This window comes from Oncorhynchus nerka, linkage group LG24, assembly GCF_034236695.1.
Source record: "Oncorhynchus nerka isolate Pitt River linkage group LG24, Oner_Uvic_2.0, whole genome shotgun sequence".
Taxonomy (NCBI): domain Eukaryota; kingdom Metazoa; phylum Chordata; class Actinopteri; order Salmoniformes; family Salmonidae; genus Oncorhynchus; species Oncorhynchus nerka.
The window spans coordinates 20568529-20590271 of NC_088419.1; the positions used below are offsets into that span (position 1 = coordinate 20568529).

The following is a 21743-nucleotide window of genomic DNA, read 5'->3' on the forward strand; positions in this document are numbered from 1 at the left end:
GATTGGAGAAGAACAGTGCCCACGCCTTCTGGTGCAGTCACTGAAAGTAGGGGGATAACTTCGGTGTTCTAATACACTGCGCGGGCAACGAGCAGATAAAATGGGAGTGCGTGAGCAGGCGAAGAGCATTTTATTATACCTCTGCATCTGTAGTCATGTTTGTACTGAAGAGTGGGAACTCACGCTGCTTCATACCAACGATGTCCACGCACGGGTTGAGGAGACAAGCAAGGACTCCGGCAAATGCACCAAGCCTCCGTGTTTTGCCGGGGTGGCACGGAGATTTACGAAAATAAAGGAGATCCGGAACCGAGAGAAAAATGTGATGCTGCTGGACGCAGGCGATCAATTTCAAGGAACCGTTTGGTTTAATGTCTATAAGGGAGCAGAGGCTGCACATTTTATGAACAAACTTGGCTACGATGCAATGGTAAGCCGTTTAGTCCTAGTTGGGTAAGAATTAATATAAATATGGGCTAGTGTTGGGGTATTCAACTACTATTTGAGAAAGTCCGGTCACACACATTTCCTAGGTGGCAAAGGTCCTGATAGATATTGTAATGTATCGGTGTAGTAACTTATGATACCTGAGTGACAGAATCAATGGGGGCCCCCTGCCAGTCGAGGCCTCTGGGCACATAATCTGGCAATGATAACTACAAGATTTAGATAGCTAGTTAGAATAACCAGCTAACATGGGCTGGTAGTTGATCCACTGGACATTTCTGACAGTTTATGAAAAGCTCTCTAAGTTCTATCAGTGAATGAGATAGCAAAACTGCCCATATACTACCACATTTGGTCATTTTACCTTGTGCATTCTACAATACAACTCTCAATAGCAGTAGCCTAAATTGAAAGCCCCCCCATCAACAAGAAAATATACAGGTACAACGGGGACATCTGTGATGTACAAGGGACGGGTAACCTGGAGTAAGGTGTCAATGAGGTAGTGGGTAAAACTAGTCCTGACAAAGGACTACTATTCCCAGTGTGACACTGGCCCGGGAATAATTCCAGGCATCTTCATATTATGTTTAGGAAGCCAACCCCAGGATATGTCCAATCACAGAGATGTTTTTAATTCCATCAGTTGTTACTAGACATGTAGCCTCTACTCCTATACTCCACTAACCGGGGGAGGTGACAGCCTGTGGCAGAGGCTAGTAGACATTAGATGAAGACAAATATTACTTTTGATTCGATTCGATTAGATATACTAATCTAAAAATATGTTTATTGGTTTTCTAAGATGAACTTGGCAGCACAATAACTACTGAACATTATGGCTGATTTGTTGCACACTTTGTTAACAGGTGAAATATTGGGGATGACTTTTACCTTTGTTTTGATTACACAGGAGGTTGGTGGCACCTTAATTGGGGTGGATGAGCTTGTGGTAATGGCTGGAGCGGAATAGATGGAATGGTATCAAACACATGGTTTTCATGTGTTTGATGCCATTCCATTTACTCCGTTTCAGACAATATTATGAGCCTTCCTCCCGTAAGCAGCCTCCTGTGGTTTTGAACTATCTTTATAGGCTCTGGGGAATCATGAGTTTGACAATAAAGTGGAGGGACTTATCAAGCCGTTTCTCCAGGAGGTGAAGTGCACAGTCCTCAGTGCTAACATCAAAGCAGACGACACACTAGCACCTCGCATCAGTGGCCTTTATTTCCCTTATAAGGTATTTGATGTGGACTCTAAGAAAGTGGGCGTGGTGGGATACACATCAAAGGAGACGCCTGCTCTGTCACAAACAGGTACAATTGATTGAAGTTCTAGCTCTTCATCTGTCTTCCTCTCTTAAAATCTCTTTCTCTTTTCCTCAATCCCTCTATTGAGCTTCACTTAATACATTGTTATTCATATTCAGGCATTGTCTCCTCACAATAATCCATATTGATCACTTTGTCCAGGTTGCTTCATATTTGCTTCCTATTATTGTCTTGGAGCAAATCTGATTTTGAGATGCCTTTCCATACGTAGCTACATTTGAGGATGACCCTGGTGTAAAACCATTTTTTGTTCCAGGACCTAACTTAGTGTTTGAGGATGAGATTGATGCTCTCCAGCTCCAGGTTGACAAACTAATCACTTTGGGGGTCAACAAGATTATCGCCCTTGGTCACTCTGGCTTCGTTACAGACAAAGAAATAGCCAGAAGGGTAAAGGGTGTGGATGTGGTCATCGGAGGACATAGTAACACCTTTCTGTACACAGGTATGCATAATGTTTGCTATAGGCTACTTTTCTTATTTACAATCATAGTAGCTAGCCACTGTAATTCTTCAGAACACCATCTGGTAAACTGTCATCGTTTTTGTAAGGAGCCTACAGTTGATTTATTCCAGAACTGAACATGTGTCCCTTGCTGTCTTCGCAGTTTTCAAATCAAATCAAACTTTACTTGTCACATGCGCCGAATACAACAAGTGTAGACTTTAACGTGAAATGCTTACTTATACAAGCCCTTAACCAACAGTGCAGTTCAAGAAGAGAAGTGATCCAAGAGTGAAATCAAGTAACAACAACAGACTGGAAATGTAAATGAACGTGCCAGAGGTTTCCTTCTAACCTCAGCACCATAGAAAGTCCAAAACAACGTAGCATGTTTTATGTCCAATCAAAAGGACATAAATTATTCTTCCAGTCCTGTCAAGGAAGTAGGTCCACTAATAGCTCAGCCAACACACTAACCATGCTGTTTCTGCCACACATGCAGTAGATGTTTGTACTTTATGCCTCAGCAGCTCCTGGCTGTGACCATCTCATCCTTAGTGCGATTTCAAAAAGCTGAAACGATGAGTATCTGCCACCTGCCTTACCTGTTCTCCGGTGATGCCAATCATAGCCTTACTCTTTGTTAACTTGAGCTGTGCTAATAACTGATTTTTCCACAGCAGCAGCCATGATTAATGTTGGAATGTTTTGTTAAACTGTCTGGTTCCCACACCTGCACGTTCAATAAACTGGAGGGGAGAGTGGGTTAAGTTGAGCCAGAGAGGACTAAGTGACTAAGGGAGGGACTAAGAGTGATTAAGTGATTGCTACAAGGTTTCCCTTTGAACGGAGGCCTATACAGTTCACTTATGTGGTGGGAAAGCACAGAAATTAGCAATGCAAGAAGACTGCATTGAATCTTTATTCACCCCACGGTCATTTAGGCGTTGTATAAATTGCAACACTGTTTTCGTACGCATGACTACAATGCAACTGATGACTGATATTAACAATGTTAATCAATTCAATGGTTTACATTCACCGTTTCTAGGAAAACAGCCTTCCTCTGAGGTCCCGGCAGGTCCCTACCCGGTCATAGTAAGGTCAGAGGGTGGGCGTGACGTCCCTGTGGTGCAGGCCTTTGCCTTTGGGAAATATCTGGGTTACCTCAAGGTGACGTTTGACGAAGCTGGCAACGTGCTCCAGTCCACAGGCAACCCCATCCTTCTGGACAGCTCTGTACCAGAGGGTGAGTACAGTACTGCTGAGTAAAATGAGGGGAAGTTGACAGTAAGTGCATCCCAAATGGCACCCTATTTCCTATATAGTGCACTACTTTTGACCAGGACCCATACGCAACCTTTCTTCAGAACACTTGCATCTGGTAAAACTGTCATATGTTTTTGTAAGGAATTATGGAGCCTAGAGTGGATTTATTCCAGAACTTAACATGAAAGCAACAACAACAGGCTGGAAATGTAATTGAAAGCGCCAGAGGTTTCCCTCTAACCTCCGCACCATAGAAACTCCATAACAACGTAGCCTGTTTCTTGTCCAATCAAAGCACATCAATTCTACCTCTAGTCCTGTCAAGGATGGAGTTCTGGTCAAAAGTAGTGCACTATATAGGGAATAGGATGCCATTTGGGACGTAAACAGTGAAATGGACTTCAGATTCCATCAGCAGTGAGTGCATGGTGATATACAGTAGTTGTATACTTGTAGTGCATGGTGATATACAGTAGTTGTATACTTGTAGTGCATGGTGATATTTTATTTATACTGTAATATATCAGTAGTATGTCTCTTTGTCCACTGTCACTGTATCTTAATACAATGATAAGCATGAGTTCACCATGAAAACGTCCACACTGTTATTATCACTATCAGGATCATTATAATCTACACACGCATTAGAATTCTTATATTGTATGGAGTATATAGGAAGTGTATATGATTCCGTCTTGTCAGATCCCAGTATTCTGGCTGAAGTAAATGAGTGGAAAAAGGCCCTGGCAAATTACTCCTCCCAGTATGTGGGGGAGACCCTGGTGTATCTCAATGGAACGTTTGAAGAGTGCAGGTTCCGAGAGTGCAACCTGGGAAACCTAATCTGTGACGCTATGGTAAGTTAGTAGTATTCAGAAAAGCTAACCAAAGGAGGTACCTTTGGGCCAGTCTGTAACCTACTGAAATCCTCTGTTTTTTCGCTGTAGGTACACCACAACATTAAATATGCAGATGAGCTTCAATGGAACCATGTTAGCTCCTGCATCCTCCAAGGGGGATCGATACGGTCATCCATAGATGAGAGGAGTCGAAACGGTGTGTGTGCCTTTATGGGTCCGTTTCCTGGACACAGATTAAGCATAATCTTGGACTTAAAAAAAACATTTTCAATTTCTCCAGGACTAGTCTTAATCTGTGTCCAGGAAACCGGCCCTGTGTGTTTAAGAGAGAGAATAAACTCCCGCAAATGCTGAGGAAACTGAGTGAAATGTCTTTTGTTAGGTTCCATCACGATGGAGGACCTCATTGCTGTTTTGCCGTTTGGAGGCACCTATGATCTGGTTCAGCTGAAGGGATCTACTCTGAGGAAGACTTTTGAGCACTCCGTCAGGAGATATGGAGGGAACACAGGGGAATTCCTTCAAGTATCAGGTATCAGACACTGTTTTATTTGAATTGGTACAGAGGGTCACAATATGACATCATGCAGGGGCAGTTACGCTGAGTGTACAAAACATTAGGAACATCTTCCTAATATTGAGTTGCACCCCCCTTTGCCCTCAGAACAGCCTCATTCGTCTGGGAATAGACTACAAATGGTCGAAAGCATTCCACAGGGATGCTGGCCAATGTTGACTCCAATAACTGATGCTACTGAGCCAGATGTCTATGTGTCAGGGCAGAAGCTCCAGGTGGTATCTGATTTTAAGTACCTTGGTATCATACTTGATTCCAACCTCTCTATTAAAAAGCAGGTGAAAAAGGTCATTCAAATAACCAAATTCAACCTAGCTCATTTATGATTTATACTTTTTTTTTTACTACAGAGGTAGCAAAACTGTACTTCAAATCTATGATACTCCACCACTTAACATACTGCTTGACTAGTTGGGCCCAAGCTTGCTGTACAACATTAAAACCCATTCAGTCTGTCTACAAAAAGGCTCTCAAAGTGCTTGATAGGAAGCCCAATAGCCATCATCACTGTTACATCCTCAGAAAGCATGAGCTCCTGAGTTGGAAAAATCTTGTGCAATATACCGATGCATGTCTTGTATTCAAGATCGGAAATGGCCTGGCTCCCCCTCCACTCAGTACTTTTGTTAAACAGAAAACCCAAACATATGGCTGCAGATCCACAAGGTCTGCCATGAGAGGTGACTGTATAGTTCCCTTAAGGAAAAGCACCTTTAGTCAATCTGTTTTCTCTGTGAGAGCTTCCCATGTCTGGAATACACTGCCATCAGACACACATAACTGCACCACCTATCACACTTTCACAAAAAACATGAAGACATGGCTAAAGGTCAATCAGATTTATGAATATTATCCCTAGTTGTGTATTGTCGCTTTCCATGTTGTCTGTAGCTTATGAGGTGTGGAAACACTTTGTTGCTTTTATGGATTTTGTCTTGTTGCTTTTTGTGCTATTTTGCTCTGTCTACATCTTGCTTGTCCTATGTTGCTCTGCATGTGCTCAATGATTGTCTGTATTATTGTAATTGTAAATGTTTTTAATAACCTGCCCAGGGACTGCGGTTGAAAATTTCCCGGCTGGCTAAAACCGGCACTTTTACTGAAACGTTGATTAATGTGCACTGTCCCTGTAAAAATAAACTCAACTCAATACTTCCCACAGTTGTGTCAAGTTGGCTGGATGTCCTTTGGGTGGTGGACCAATCTTTTTTTTTTTTATCTTAAAAACATACAATCTACCCGCAGTGAAGCAGCTCAACATTTACATTACATTCAGTCATCTAGCAGACGCTCCCATCAGAAGCAATCCACAGGAGCAACCAGGGTCAAGTGCCCCGCCCATAGGCAAATCGACAGATCCCCCCCACTTTGTCAAATCGGAGACCTGAACCTTCCAAGATCCCCCCACAGTTCCCTGTGAGAGCTACCCCTCAACGATCCAAGACTCCCCCACAGATCATTCTTGATACACACAGGAAACTGTTGAACATTATAAGTTGACACAAACCGGTGTGCCTGGCACTTACTACGATACCCCATTCAAAGGCACTTAAGTCTGTCTTGATCATTCACCCTCTGAATGGCACATATACACAATCCATGTCTCAATTGTCTCAAGCCCTAAAAATCCTTCTTTAACTTGTCTCTTCCCCTTCATCTACACTGATTGAAGTGGAACACTCAGTGTGTCTCTAATAGTTGTCTATCCCCAAGAGCCTGTGCACCTTTATTGAATTTAGTTTTTGTTACATATTGGTTACATATAAGTTAGGACCAGCAACAGATTGAGGAACCTACATGAGGAAGAGGAATGAGGACAGGTGTTTGGTCTCCCGCTGTGTTTTGGACTGATTTTATTTCACTCTTGTACAATCTCAATAGGATTTCATGTAGAGTATGATATGTCGAGGCCCCCTGGGGAGCGTGCTAGGAGTATTAGTGTGCTCTGTACGGACTGCCGGGTGCCAGTCTATGAGCCTCTGGACGACAGAAGGCTATACAAGGTGGTCCTGCCCTCATACATGGTGGAAGGAGGAGACGGATTCTCCATGATTAAAGAGGAGAACCTGAAACATGACAGCGGTGAGCTCACAGAACTGAACAGATTACAACACAATGGTTATGTCCTAAATGGTACCCTATTCCCTGTATAGTGCACTACTTTTGACCAGCGTCCCAGTCAAAGGTAGTGAACTACATAGGGCACAGGAAGGAAAGAGTACCATTTGCGACACAGACAATCTATCGCTATGGGTTGTACAACCATTACAGACCAAGCAATGTTGGTGAACTGTTGCCTGAGGGTTGAAAATTAAAATGTTCTTGACGTCACAAAGAATCTGTGTCTGTTTCTCTTTCAGGTGACATGGACATATCGGTGGTGGCCAGCTACATTGCTGAGAGGAAGAAGGTGCACCCGGCTATAGAGGGACGTATCAAGATTTACAACTCAGCTTCAGGGGGGCCTGGTCACATGGCTCTGTTAATCATGCTGGGGCTAGTGATGGCTCTGTTTGGGAGACTATGAGCGATCCCTGGCTGCAATCATGATGCAAAGCTCACCATTGGATATGTTCTTCTCACCAACAGCATTCAAGGGAAGAGCTCAACTCTAGTTAGTCTATTGAGTACAAATTGAACAGGGATATATATGGTGAATGGATATTTCACCAATGCTCTCAGATTTTTCTTTCTAAATACTGCAGTTTGATATGAAATTCGCTATTGAAACTTCAGGGAAAATACTGTAAATGTATTATCCTATGGCTAAAACTAGAAATGATGCACTGGTAAGTCTCGTGTACAGTCGCTGCTGTCAAGCTCTTGGTCTGCGATCCAGTTTGAGCATAAACATACATTTGCTTATGTACTCTAACAGATGGAAACAGATGACCGGTGCTTGTTTAAGTGTGTGCCCCTGGCAGAGCCTGCTTAACCAGCATTAGGACTGAAGCGTTACAGGTTTTGGGTCATTTCCGATTGAGCCGACATATGCAGTCTCCGCTAACGGGGGACATTGCCTTTAAATATCAATCACGCTGTAACACCGAATGTCCATTATACGGATAGAATATACTTTGTTTATGAGATAGGGTGTCCAAACACAGAGCTCCGGATAGTTGTCAATATTTTGAAGCTCTTTTAGAAATATAATCTCTCAAGGTGGGATAAACAAGTAGTGATCAACCTTTTGTAAACATTTAGAGAACTCTATTTACAGGACATACCCACTCAAAGTAACGAGGTAGCAGGAAACCGATACACTTGGTATTCTTGATTCACACAGGAAACTGTTGAGTGAAAAACCCAGCAGCGTGGCAGTATTTGACACAAACTGGTGCGCCCAGCACCCTATTACCATACCCCGTTCAAAGGCACTGAAATATTTTGTCTTGATCATTCAGATTGAAGTGGATTTAACAAGTGACATCAATAAGGGATCCTAGCTTTCACCTGATCATGGAACAGGTGTTCTTAATGTTTTGTACACCAAAGAGGGAATGTTTTTCTCTGAGTTGTAATTCCTAAATAGCCTATGATAAATTGTGACCTAACATTTTAGATTTGGTGTTGTGATATTGCAACAAGGTTGGTAATAGTACAATATACTGATGATATGTACCTAAAGCCTGAAGGTTATACAGGTAAATGAACAAATTGTTCTCCTTACTGTTTTTTGAACGTCTAGCAGCCATTTCTGCATATACAAACTAGTCACCAACTGTAACAATTCAACAGTAAAAATACCAATAAATTGTCATGACCAAAAAAAAAAAAGAGCTCATCTTAAACTCGTTAAAAACAAAGAAAAACACATGAACTATGAAATGCCGCCCAGGCGTAATTCCATTGAATGTAGTATTTCTCAAAGGAAAGAATTACATAACATCCCTCACAGTTACTCTTTAACTTGTGAGTGGTGTAACCTTGAGCTTTGCTGCTCTCACTATTCATCAGATCTCTGTCAGGGCCACGGGGTAGAGTAGTATTCTGAGGACAAGGACCATTCTGTCTCTGGATTGCTCACAGAAACACAAGCTTTATTGTTCACAGGGGCCAGCTATTAGTCTCCACTGATGGCTCTGACCCAGCTGGCTCTGACCAGTGGGAATGTACATGGTGTTGCCAATTACCACATCCACGGAACACTGCATGGAAAGTATCTCCTTTTCACAGTGGACTAAAACATTATCAGGGCAGAAATGAGTCTCCAAGGAGGGAAGGGAGATGGAAATCACATTAGGTCATATGCAGGACACAAAACAAAACAGGTCTTAGTGCTCAGCTTATTGCTCCAACCTGCTTCTCAGCTGTAAAATGACACAAATGAACCTACAGTTACCATACAAAATACAGAGACTGTTTAAAGACTAATTGAATCTGCCATCTCACTTGGAGAAGGGAAGACATCAAAATTGACACATCTAACTAAAGATGGACCAGTTTGCAGGCAGCAAGGCATTATTATATCCAATAAGTAAAATATTTGACCACCCAGTAAAATCTATAAATATATTTTTATTAATGCATTATTATACATTGGAATGTTGATATATGCTCACAGAGACATTGGAATGTTGATATATGCTCACAGAGACATTGGAATGTTGATATATGCTCACAGAGACATTGGAATGTTGATATATGCTCACAGAGACATTGGAATGTTGATATATGCTCACAGAGACATTGGAATGTTGATATATGCTCACAGAGACATTGGAATTTGCTGTATTGCACTTTGGCTCCAGGAAAAGGAAGCAAGCTGTTCTCTAAATTCACTGGTTACTGTCTGCCGACGGCTCCCCTTGTCCCTTCTGAAGAGACAACATACAGTATCAGCAGGGAGGTACACAACCTACATCCTGTTACCGTTCTACTTTCACTTAATTTATAAATGTCTAAATAGTTTGGAAAAGACATCCGGTTGATTACCCCCTAGTTGAAACACAAAGTGAGTGTTTACTTTCAGGGGCCCTATGGCAGAGAGATGCTTAAGTTAAATACAATATACAGTGCCTTGCTAAAGTATTCAGACCCCTTGGATTTCATTGTGTTACAAAGTGGGATTAAAACAGATATAATTATATTATTTTTGTCAACAATATACACAAAATGTAAGGAACATTTTATTTCTTTATTTTTTATTAATAAAAAATATATATAACTAACAGTTGTATCAATCTGCTTGAAACACTATGGCAACACTTGAATTGCTGTCTAGCCATGATCCCCAACATCTTGACGGAGTATGAAGAATATTTATAAGGAAAAATAAAATAGGCAAATATTGAACAATCGTGGTGTGCAAAGCTCTTAGACACTTACCCAAGAAGACTCACAGCTGTTATCGCTCCTTAAGAGTTTCTAACATGTATGGACTCAGGGAGCTGAATACTTATGAAATTACTATATTTTATTTATTACATTTTTATTAATCAAAAATAAAGTTTGTATTTTTCAGACACTGACAGAGTATTGTGTAGATTGTTGAAAAAATATATAATTAAATCAGTTTTAATTACACTTTGTAACGCAATAAAATGTGAAGAAATCCAAGGGGTCTGAATACTTTTGCAAGACACTATCTAAAGCTGTGTTTGGTAACTTTACATTTATTTGTGTAATACAAGCAAATACACAGTAACGTCATTAACAGAATCTGGCCAGTTTACTTTTAAGAACACAGCTAAGGTGAACGTATACAGCACAATAATTGCATTGTAGTAAGTAGGCATACATATTATGACAAACGTATTACGAATGGTTGCCCTGCATACAGTGGCTTGCAAAAGTATTCACCCCCCTTGGCATTTTTCATATTTTGTTGCCTTACAACCTGGAATTGAAATATTTTTTTTTGGGGGGTTGTATCATTTGATTTACACAACATGCCTACCACTTTGAAGATGGAAAATATTTTTGGTGAAACAAACAAGAAATAAGACAAAAAACTGAAAACTTGAGCTTGCGTAACTTTTCACCCCCCCCAAAGTCAATACTTTGTAGAGCCACCTTATGCAGCAATTACAGCTGCAAGTCTCTTGGGGTATGTCTCTATAAGCTTGGAACATCAAGCCACTGGGATTTTTGCCCATTCTTCAAGCTCCAGCTCCTTGAAGTTGGATGGGTTCTGCTGGTGTACAGCAATCTTTAAGTCATACTTCAGATTCTCAATTGGATTAAGGTCTGGGCTTTGACTAGGCCATTCCAAGACATTTAAATGTTTCCCCTTAAACCACTCGAGTGTTACTTTGGCAGTATGCTTAGGGTCATTGTCCTCCGTCCCAAGTGAACCTCCGTCCCAGTCTCAGGTTTCCCTAAAGAATTTCCCTGTATTTAGCGCCATCCATCATTCCTTAATTCTGACCAGTTTCCCAGTTCGTGCCAATGAAAAACATCCCCACAGCATGATGTTGCCACCACCATACTTCACTGTAGGGATGGTGTTCTCGGGTGATGAGAGGTGTTGGGTTTGCGCCAGACATAGCGTTTTCCTTGATGGCCAAAAACCTATATTTTAGTCTCATCTGATCAGAGTACCTTCTTCAATGTTTGGGGAGTCTCCCACATGCCTTTGGCGAACACCAATTTATTTCTTTAAGCAATGGCCACTCTTCCGTAAAGCCCAGCTCTGTGGAGTGTAAGGCTTAAGGCGGTCCAACAAATACTCCAATCTCCACTGTGTAGCTTTGCAGCTCCGTCAGGGTTATCTTTGGTCTCTTTGTTGACTCTCTGATTGATGCCCTCCTTGCCTGGTCTGTGAGTTTTGGTGGGCGGCCCTCTCTTGGAAGGTTTGTTGTGCCATATTCTTTCCATTTTTTTTTATAATGGATTTAATTGTGCTCTGTGGGATGTTCAACGATTCTGATATTTTTTTATAACCCAACTCTTATCTGTACTTCTCCACAACTTTGTCCCTGACCTGTTTGGAGAGCTCCTTGGTCGTCATAGTGCAGCTTGCCTGGTGGTGCCTATTGCTTACTGGTGTTACAGACTCTGGGCCCTTTCAGAACAGGTGTGTGTATACTGAGATCATGTGACACAGATTGCACACAGGTGGACTTTAACTAACCATGTGACTTCTGAAGGTAATTGGTTGCACCAGGTCTTATTTAGGGGCTTCATAGCAAAGGGGGTGAATACATACACACACCACTTTTACATTTAAAAAAATAAGTACTTTTTTTCACTTCGCCAATTTGGACTATGTTGTGTCTGTCCAATACATGAAATCCAAATACAAATCTATTTAAATTACAGGTTGTAATGCAACAAAATAGGAATAATGCCAAGGGGGATGAATACTTTTGCAAGGCTCTGTATAGCTGATTCTCAGAAGTTTACCTTGCCGAGTTCTGGAAACAGTTCTTCGACAGCAATATCCATCAGAACGTAAGTCATCTTAGGGGAGCCAAAAGACAGAAACAAGAGGAGAGAAAACAGTTAATATCGCCATGAGACCTTGGCTGCAGAGAAGCTGTTACTCGTCTTCATGTTTGCCTTTTAGCTTTACCTGCTTGTTGAGAAGTGGCTGCTGGAAGCCGTCAAAGAGAAGTCGGATGCCCTCGTACTTGGCCTCCTGTCCAATGCACTTTTCCATAAAGTCTACAAGGTGAAAAGACAGACACAGCAATACTGCACAGCTGAACTGAGGCCAATGTTATCTGCCTTTGCCATTAATGGGACTGATTGGGGAAACTGGAATGTTTCTACAATGGAAAATATCTGGGATAAGAGGAATCTCTAGGATGATCCCAGAGTTTCCGACTTGCAATTCCGTGTTGGATGATCGCTCAAAACAAATTTTTCCCACTCAGAGCAGGTGAATATGGAAAAAGAAAACTACTGAGTAGAGATAATATTAATAGTCAGCCAAAGCCTGGGTCTAACCTGGCAGATAATTCATCATCTCTTCAAATGCCTTCTTGGCTCTTCTCTGCTTGTCTCCTGTGGTGCGTTCCTCACTGTTCTCGCAGAACACAGCATCTGAAATTTGGCAGAAAATGTAATTATGAGTTTAGGAGAGCTGGATTAAGTAGGGCAGGGCAATCCCAGACCTCAATGGACATGGGATAACAAACAATATCATGGTGATTGGATTTGGATGAGCACTGAAGTGAAACAGCACATCTACAGTGATTGTATGCTACTCTTAAACTTTGGTTGAGCCTTAGGAAGGAAATAGGAGGGGTTGGGGGAGAATGTCAACAAAATAGGATGCGTTACTGAAGGAACATACACAAGCGACCGCACGCACAAACACACACACGGAGAGAGACCAACACACACACAGTACCTCTGAGCATGGTGACGAGAGACACCACACGGTGCTCCTGCAGGATCATCTCTAGTTTGTGTTGAATGTAGCTATCCATGTAGGCCTCAAATGTGTTCTTGAGCAAGATCCGCCCCCCTGACAGGATGTGATGCAACCAGTCTGGCATGTGGAACACGACTCGACCTGTCCATCAAACACAACACCAAACACAATGAAAAGAATCATGACTGGGCAACAGGTGTGTGTCTGACAGTCAGGATAAGCAAACCATCCTAAAAACTTTCTATCATGACAAACACTGTGGTGGCCATCACTGGTAGTGCTAAAACTCTGGATTAACTTGCACAAGATGAGCGTTGGACCGAAAGGTCACTGGTTTGAATCCCCGAGCCGACTAGTTGAAAAATATGTCAATGTGCCCTTGAGCAAGTCACTCTGGATAAGAGAGTCTGCTAAATCAGTGTTTCCCAACTCCAGTACCCCCAACAGCACACATTTTTGTTGTAGCCCTGGACAAACACCTGATTCGGCTCATTGGGGGCTTGAGGATTAGTTGACAGGTTGAATCAGGTGAGTTTGTCCGAGGCTACAACAAAAATGTGTGCTGTTGGGGGTATTGGAGGACTAGAGTTGGGAAACACTATGCTAAATGAGTAAAATGTAAAAATAAAAAGTCTATTGGCTGAATCCTATAACAGTTAGTCATATGTTACAAGCTTTGGCTTTTCCATTTATGTTTTGAGGTTGGTCTTTAGCTCTTTATCACGTAGGGCGCACCAATTGCTGTCACCTCGTTAGTCAGTATGTGTTACACTTGTGTTGGTTTCCATCTTGTTAGTGGGAAGGTGTTTCACCTGTGCTGGCCCAAGTGCTATTTAAGAGTGGCTGGCCCAGTGCTCCAGTTGTCTTGATAGATGCGGAGGGTTAACACCTTTAGTTGACGCTCTCTATTTTGATTTTTAGACAAACAATCCGTTATCTGACTTTGTTTCACACCATTAGTTTGGTGTGGGTTTTTCTTTTGTTAGCTTTTTCTTAGGCAAATTTAGTGGGCACTCATGGTGGGTCTCTTAGGTTCCAGTTGTTGTTGCTAGTCAACTTTCTGTGGACACCCCCATGAGTGTCTTTCAGAACCCCTCCCAAAACCCCACTTGTTTTGGTTGTTGTCAGTGACTCATTGTTTGTTCTCCCTTCTGTTTGAGTGCTGGGGAACGTACCACATAGTTCAGTTCTTCTCTATGAAAGGGAACTACTACTTGTGCCTGGTCACTTACCCATAAACATCATGTAGTCATACATCCCTTCTACCGAGATCATCTCCATAAAGTAGTTCCGGTTATGCGTCTCCAGGGTCTCAAACAGATTAGCATCGTTTTTGTAGAGGTCATTGGAGAACTAGGGAGATCGGAAGGGACACTATTTTATTGACAGAATGAAAAATACAACTGTCAAGCCATCTTCTAACATCTTTAATTAGTGGCTTGCAAAAGTATTCATCCCCTTGGCACTTTTCCTATTTTGTTGTCTTACAACCTGGTATTAAAATTGATTTGTTAGGGGTTTGTCTCATTTGATTTACACAACATACCTACCACTTTGTAGAAGCAAAATATATGTTTTTATTGTGATACAAACGAGACAAAAAAACTTAAGCGTGCATGACTATTCACCCCCCCAAAATCAATACTTTGTAGAGCCACCTTTTGCAGCAATTACTGCTGCAAGTCTCTTGGGGTATTTGACTCTAAGCTTGGAACATCTAGTCACTGGGATTTTTGCCCATTCTTCAAGGCAAAACTGCTCCAGCTCCTTCAAGTTGGATGGGAATGTACAGCAATATTTAAGTCATACCACAGATTCTCAATTGGATTGAGGTCTGGCCTTTGGCTAGGCCATTACAAGACATTTAAATGTTTACCCGTAGGCCACTCAAGTGTTGAGTCATTGTCCTGCTGGAAGGTGAACCTCCGTCACAGTCTCAAATCTCTGGAAGACCCGAAACAAGTTTGCCTCAAGAATTCCCCTGTATTTAGCGCCATCCATCATTCCTTCAATTCTGACCAGTTTCCCAGTCCCTGCTGATGAAAAACACCCCCGCAGCATGATGCTGCCACGACCATGCTTCACTGTGGGGATGATATTCTCGGGGTGATAAGGTGTTGGGTTTGCACCAGACATAGCGTTTTCCTTGATGGACAAAAATCTAAATTTTAGTCTCATCTGACCAGAGTACCTTCTTCCATATATTTGGGGAGTCTCCGACATGTCTTTTGGCAAACACCAAATGTGTTTGCTTAAAGAAAAAAATAAGCAATGGCTTTTTTCTGGCCACTCTTCCGTAAAGCCCAGCTCTGTGGAGTGTATGGCTTAAACTGGTCCTGTGGACAGATACTCCAATCTCCGCTGTGGAGCTTTGCAGCTCCTTCAGGGTTATCTTTGGTCTCTTTGTTGTCTCTCTGATTGATGACCACCTTGCCTGGTCTGTGAGTTTTGGTGGGCGGCCCTCTCTTTGCAAGTTTGTTGTTGTGGTGCCATATTCTTTCAATTTTTTTTTTTTAAACAATGGATTTTAATTGTGTTCTGTGGGATGTTCAAAGTTTGATATTTTTTTATAACACAACCCTGATCTGTACTTCTCCACAACTTTGTCCCTGACCTGTTTGGAGAGCTCCTTGGTCGTCATAGTGCTGCTTGCTTGGTGGTGCCTCTTGCTTAGTGGTGTTGTAGACTCTGGGGACTTTCAGAACAGATGTATGTATACTGATGTGACAGATCATGTGACACTTAGATTGCACACAGGTGGACTTGAACTAACCATGTGACTTCTGAAAGTAATTGGTTGCACCAGATCTTATTTAGGGGCTTCATAGCAAAGGGGTGAATCCATATGCACGCACCACTTTTAAATTTTTCAGGGATTAAGGTCTGGGGAGTTTCTTGGCAATGGACCCAAAATATCGATGTTTTGTTCCCCGAGCCACTTAGTTATCACTTTTGCCTTATGGCAAGGTGCTCCATCATGCTGGAAAAGGCATTGTTCGTCACCAAACTGTTCCTGGATGGTTGGGAGAAGTTGCTCTTGGAGGATGTGTTGGTACCATTCTTTATTCATGGCTGTGTTCTTATGCAAAATTGTGAGTGAGCCCACTCCCTTGGCTGGCTGAGAAGCAACCCCACACATGAATGGTCTCAGGATGCTTCACAGTTGGCATGACACAGGACTGATGGTAGCGCTCAGCTTGTCTTCTCTGGACAAGCTTTTTTCCAGATGCCCCAAACAATCGGTAAGAGGATTCATCAGAGAAAATGACTTTACCCCAGTCTTCAGCAGTCAAATCCCTGTACCTTTTGCAGAATATCAGTCTGTCCCTGATGTTTTTCCTGGAGAAAAGTGGCTTCTTTGCTGCCCTTCTTGACACCAGGCCATCCTCAAAGTCTTCACCTCACTGTGCATGCAGATGCACTCACACCTGCCTGCTGCCATTCCTGAGCAAACTCTGTACTGGTGGTGCCCCGGTCCCGCAGTGGAATCAACTTTAGGAGACAGGCTTGGCGCTTGCTGGACTTTCTTGGGCGCCCTGAAGCCTTCTTCACAATAATTGAACCGCTCTCCTTGAAGTTCTTGATGATCCGATAAATGGTTGATTTAGGTGCAATCTTACTGGCAATAATATCCTTGCCTGTGAAGCCCTTTTTGTGCAAAGCAATGATGACGGCATGTGTTTCCTTGCAGGTAACCATGGTTGACAGAGGAAGAACAATGATTCCAAACACCACCCTCCTTTTGAAGCTTCCAGTCTGTTATTTGAACTCAATCAGCATGACAGAGTGATCTCCAGCCTTGTCCTCATCAACACTCACACCTGTGTTAACGAGAGAATCACTGACATGATGTCAGCTGGTCCTTTTGTGGCAGGGCTGAAATGCAGTGGAAATGTTTTTGGGGGGATTCAGTTCATTTGCATGGCAAAGAGGGACTTTGCAATAAATTGCAATTCATCTTATCACTCTTCATAACATTCTGGAATATATGCAATTTGCCATCATACAAACTGAGGCAGCAGACTTTGAAAATTAATATTTGTGTGTCATTCTAAACTTTTGGCCACGACTGTACATATCAAAAGTCTGTTTTTTATATGCAGTTTCAGTGGAAAATGTTCTTCTTCCAAAAGTGATAAACCCTGGAATGACCGGAACAGTCATGGTTTATGTTTTTGGGAAGGAGTATGTAAAGATTTATCGTTCTGACATACATTTGAAGTCGGAAGTTAACATACACTTAGGTTAGAGTCATTAAAACTTGTTTTTCAACCACTCCACAAATGTCTTGTTAACAAACTATAGTTTTGGCAAGTCGGTTAGGACATCTACTTTGTGCATGACACAAGTCATTTTTACAACAATTGTTTAACAGAGATTATTTAATGTATAATTCACTGTATCACAATTCCAGTGGGTCAGAAGTTTACATACACTAAGTTGACTGTGCCTTTAAACAGCTTGGAAAATTGCAGAAAATGATGGCATGGCTTTAGAAGCTTCTGGTAGGCTAATTGTCATAATTTGAGTCAATTGGCGGTGTACCTGTGGATGTATTTCAAGGCCTATCTTCGAACTTTGCTTGACATCATGGGAAATCAAAAGAAATCAGGCAAGACCTTAGAAAATAAATTGTAGACCTCCACAAGTCTGGTTCATGGGAGCAATTTCCAAATGCCTGAAGGTACCACGTTCATCTGTACAAACAATAGTTCAGAAGTATAAACACCATGGGACCACGCAGTCGTCATACTGCTCAGGAAGGAGACGTGTTCTGTCTCCTAGAGATGAACATACTTTGGTGTGAAAAGTGCAAATCAATCCCAGAACAACAGCGAAGGACCTTGAAGATGCTGGAGGAAATAGGTACAAAAGTATCTATATCCACAGTAAAACGAGTCCTATATCGACATAACCTGAAAGGCCGCTCAGCAAGGAAGAAGCCACTGCTCTATAACCACCATAAAAAAAAGCCAGACTACAGTTTGCAACTGCACATGGGGACAAAGATCGTACTTTTTGGAGAAATGTCCTCTGGTCTGATGAAACTAAAATAGAACTGTTTGGCCATAATGAACATTGTTATGTTTGGAGGAAAAGGGGGATGCTTGCAAGCTGAAGAACACCATCCCAACCGTGAAGCACGGGGTGGCAGCATCATGTTGTGGGGTGCTTTGCTACAGGAGGGACTGGTGCACTTCACAAAATAGATGGCATCATGAGGAACGGAAATTATGTGGATATATTGAATCAACATCTCAAGACATCAGTCAGTAAGTTAAAACTTGGTCGCAAATGGGTCTTCCAAATGGACAATGACCCAAAGCATACTTCCAAAGTTGTGGCAAAATGGCTTAAGGACAACGAAGTCATGGTATTTGAGTGGCCATCACAAAGCCCTGACCTCAATCCTATAGAAGATTTGTGGGCAGAACTGAAAAAGCATGTGCGAGCAAGGAGGCCTACAAACCTGACTCAGTTACATCAGCTCTGTCAGGAGGAATGGGCCAAAATTCACCCAACTTTATTGTGGGAAGCTTGTGGAAGGCTACCCAAAACGTTTGACCCAAGTTTAAATTGTTTAAGGCAATGCTACCAAATACTAATTGAGTGTCTGTAAACTTCTGACCCACTGGGAATGTGATGAAAGAAATTAAAGCTGAAATAAATCACTCTACTATTATTCTGACATTTCACATTCTTAAAATAAAGTGGTGATCCTAACTGACCTAAGACAGGGATTCTTACAAGGATTAAATGTCAGGAATTGTGAAAAACTGAGTTTAAATGTATTTGGCTGAGGTGTATGTAAACTTCCAACTTCAGGCAGGGTAGCCTAGTGGTTAGAGCGTTGGACTAGTAACCGGAAGGTTGCAAGTTCAAACCCCCGAGCTGGCAAGGTACAAATCTGTCGTTCTGCCCCTGAACACTGTTCCTAGGCAGTCATTGAAAATAAGAATTTGTTGCCTTGTTAAAATAAAAGGTAAAATAAAGTGAGAACATCCTGGCAGAGAGCAGGGGTAAGGAGATAATCAGTGATTAAGGCTGTCCACTCAGGCAGGATATATCCATACATATAGCTAAGCTGGATGGGAGGGGTTTACATAGTGTTTCCACTGTGAAGTATGTATAGGCCAAGTGGACAGATGGGGAGTTTTGCACAGTGATTTTAACTTAGGTAAAACCAGGGAATTTGGGGAAAGTTTTGGGAATTTTGCAACCGTAGCTGACCTTGTTGTACTCAGCAGTAGAGCTGAGGGTGGTCAGCTCAGGTCTGCTGGGTTTGACTTTGGGAGATTCACAAGAGTTGAAGAAGGACTGGATGAAAGGCTCTAGGTTCTGTCCTTTCTGGCAGGCAGAGGAAACAGACACAACATCATGATTAATATCACACCACTGAGCTGGGAGGTCTGCAACACCATTGTCTGATCATATATTCTTTATTTAAGAGTGAAATAATTTCAGTGACTAACTACAGTATATCCCAAGAGATATTCTACTATTAAAATCCCATTGGATAAATGCCTCTTACCTCTTTTATAATTTTTCCAGGGACAGACCTGAATATTTTACCTGAGAAGGAACAAAATCAATTTGTCAACACAGCTACACATGATGCTACATAGCTAATCAACAATGAATTTCTCCTATATTTCTCTATGGCATCTTTAGGCCTCCTTGTATGAATGTGTGGGTTTTTAAGGATTGCATCCCAATTGGCACCCTATTCCCTACACATTGCACACCTATTATGCTCTGGTCAAAAGTAGTGTACTATATGGGAAATAGGGTGCCATTTGGGATACACTAGGCAGGGTAGCCTAGCGGTTAGAGCGTTGGACTGGTAACCGGAAGGTTGCAAGATCAAATCCCCCAGCTGACAAGGTAAAAATCTGTCGTTCTGCCCCTGAACAGGCACTGTTCCTAGGCCGTCATTGAAAATAAGAATTTGTTCTTAATTGACTTGCCTAGTTAAATAAAGGTCAAATAAAAATGATTTTTTAGTGCTCCTTGTGTTATACATAAGTGTTATTTGATGCTCCATACCCAGGTTTACATCAGGCATCATCTTGTCCATGAACTGAGTCTCCATGCTGTGAGGTGACAGGAAGTCTGCCAACAGCTGACTGTTACTCAACTCTGGGTGCTGCAGCAGTCTCTGTTTACAACACAGACATGTATTATAGTAGTTTCGATTTCATAGAACTGTATAGGTACTACAGTTACTGTACACTACAGAGCAATAGGCCTACGTACACAGTGTACATAACATTAAGAACTGCTTCCTAATATTGAGATGCACCCCCCTTTGCCCTCAGAACAGTCTCAATTCATCAGGGCATGGACTCGACAAGGTGTCGAAAGCGTTCCACAGGGATGCTGGCCCATGTTGACTACAATGCTTCCCACATTTGTGTCAAGTCAGCTGGATGTCCTTTGGGTGGTGGACCATTCTTGATACACACAGGAAACTGTTGAAAAACCTAGCAGCGTTGCAGGTCTTGGCACAAACAGGTGCACCTGGCACCTACTACCATAGCCTTCTTTAACCGGTCTCCTCCCCTTCATCTACACTGATCGAAGTAGATTTAACAGGTGACATCAATAAGGGATCATAGCTTTTACCTGGTCAGTCTATATCATGGAAAGAGCCGTTCATAATGTTTTGTAGGAATACCTGCAAATACTCCTCAAATTCTTCCCTCTTTGATGATAGGAACTCATAGTTCTTTGGTCCTATAATTCTTTTCGAAGGGAGCTGTGCATCTGCAAATGAGCCTGTGCAACAAAAAAAGTTAAAAACTACCAGTGACACATAACAAATGTGAAAAAAGGTAACGGAAGCTCACATCTACTAACCACAGGACTTCAGAGATGACAAAGCCAAACAGGTATACTTCCTCTGAAGAAATGTGTGAGAAATTACACAATGTCGTCTTACCGTGGAACTCTGTGAGTTTATTTTCTAGAACGTAGAATTCCATGTATCGTCTGAAGATGGACCAGTCCTCTGTGTCATGTCCTACTGAAACAGAAAAAAAATCACTCAAGAATCAACACAATTGAAAAACAACATCAATACTGCAGTTTTATCTTTCCCCAATTCCCACACACATAATTCATAGAACACATATATAGTGCATCCTAAATGGCACCCTATTCCGTACAAAGTACACTACTTTTGACCAGGGCCCTCTGATCAAAAGTAGTGCACTGTGTAGGGAATAGGGTGGCATTTGGGACTTTAACATAAACAGCTCTAGCCGTGCCCTCACCTTCCTTCATGTCATTGCGTTCCACGTCGATGCAGAACACGGGGACCCTCTCCTTCTTCACCTCGTCATCGTAGAAGTCAATGTAGGGGATGGTGATGCTCCAGGCTGACAAGTTCCTCAGGACACCTGGAGTACTAGCTGCCTCCACATGGGAGTCATCCTCCATCACCATAGTTGCTTCCTCAACCTGCAACACAACATGGGATGTCAAA

At 42.1% G+C, this 21743-nt stretch overlaps 2 protein-coding genes across 7 annotated transcripts in view; one reads left to right on the forward strand and one right to left on the reverse strand.

The window, feature by feature from the left end:
- LOC115107639 (5'-nucleotidase-like) lies at positions 1-10399 on the forward strand. Its single transcript, XM_029631103.2, has 9 exons — positions 1-430; positions 1544-1766; positions 2038-2226; positions 3278-3475; positions 4198-4352; positions 4443-4551; positions 4738-4887; positions 6814-7014; positions 7293-10399. Exons 1-9 carry the CDS (start codon positions 101-103, stop codon positions 7457-7459), a joined length of 1722 nt encoding a protein of 573 aa, XP_029486963.1. The 5' UTR covers positions 1-100; the 3' UTR covers positions 7460-10399.
- The window catches only part of LOC115107638 (sorting nexin-14-like), a 20673-nt gene continuing 8360 nt past the window's right edge, over positions 9431-21743 (reverse strand). For 5 of the 6 annotated variants that reach the window (XM_029631101.2, XM_029631099.2, XM_029631100.2 and 2 more), the window contains 12 exons: positions 21532-21718; positions 21198-21281; positions 20934-21034; positions 20303-20414; positions 19788-19828; positions 19487-19603; positions 14488-14608; positions 13232-13396; positions 12826-12921; positions 12449-12540; positions 12280-12336; positions 9431-9749 (listed from right to left, as the gene is read on the reverse strand). In XM_029631101.2, the coding sequence (XP_029486961.1) occupies positions 9711-9749; positions 12280-12336; positions 12449-12540; positions 12826-12921; positions 13232-13396; positions 14488-14608; positions 19487-19603; positions 19788-19828; positions 20303-20414; positions 20934-21034; positions 21198-21281; positions 21532-21718 (1212 nt within the window). In that variant the 3' untranslated portion in view covers positions 9431-9710. The remainder of the gene's footprint in view (positions 9750-12279; positions 12337-12448; positions 12541-12825; positions 12922-13231; positions 13397-14487; positions 14609-19486; positions 19604-19787; positions 19829-20302; positions 20415-20933; positions 21035-21197; positions 21282-21531; positions 21719-21743) is intronic. The other variant, XM_029631098.2, reaches the window with a different exon arrangement.

Excerpts from the sequence above, each read along its gene's own strand:
- LOC115107639 (XM_029631103.2), top strand. The coding sequence starts at position 101 with ATGGGAGTGCGTGAGCAGGCGAAGAGCATTTTATTATACCTCTGCATC. Across the intron at positions 1,767-2,037 it reads GCCTGCTCTGTCACAAACAG|GACCTAACTTAGTGTTTGAG; the intron begins GTACAATTGATT and ends TTTTTGTTCCAG. Across the intron at positions 4,888-6,813 it reads GGAATTCCTTCAAGTATCAG|GATTTCATGTAGAGTATGAT; the intron begins GTATCAGACACT and ends CAATCTCAATAG.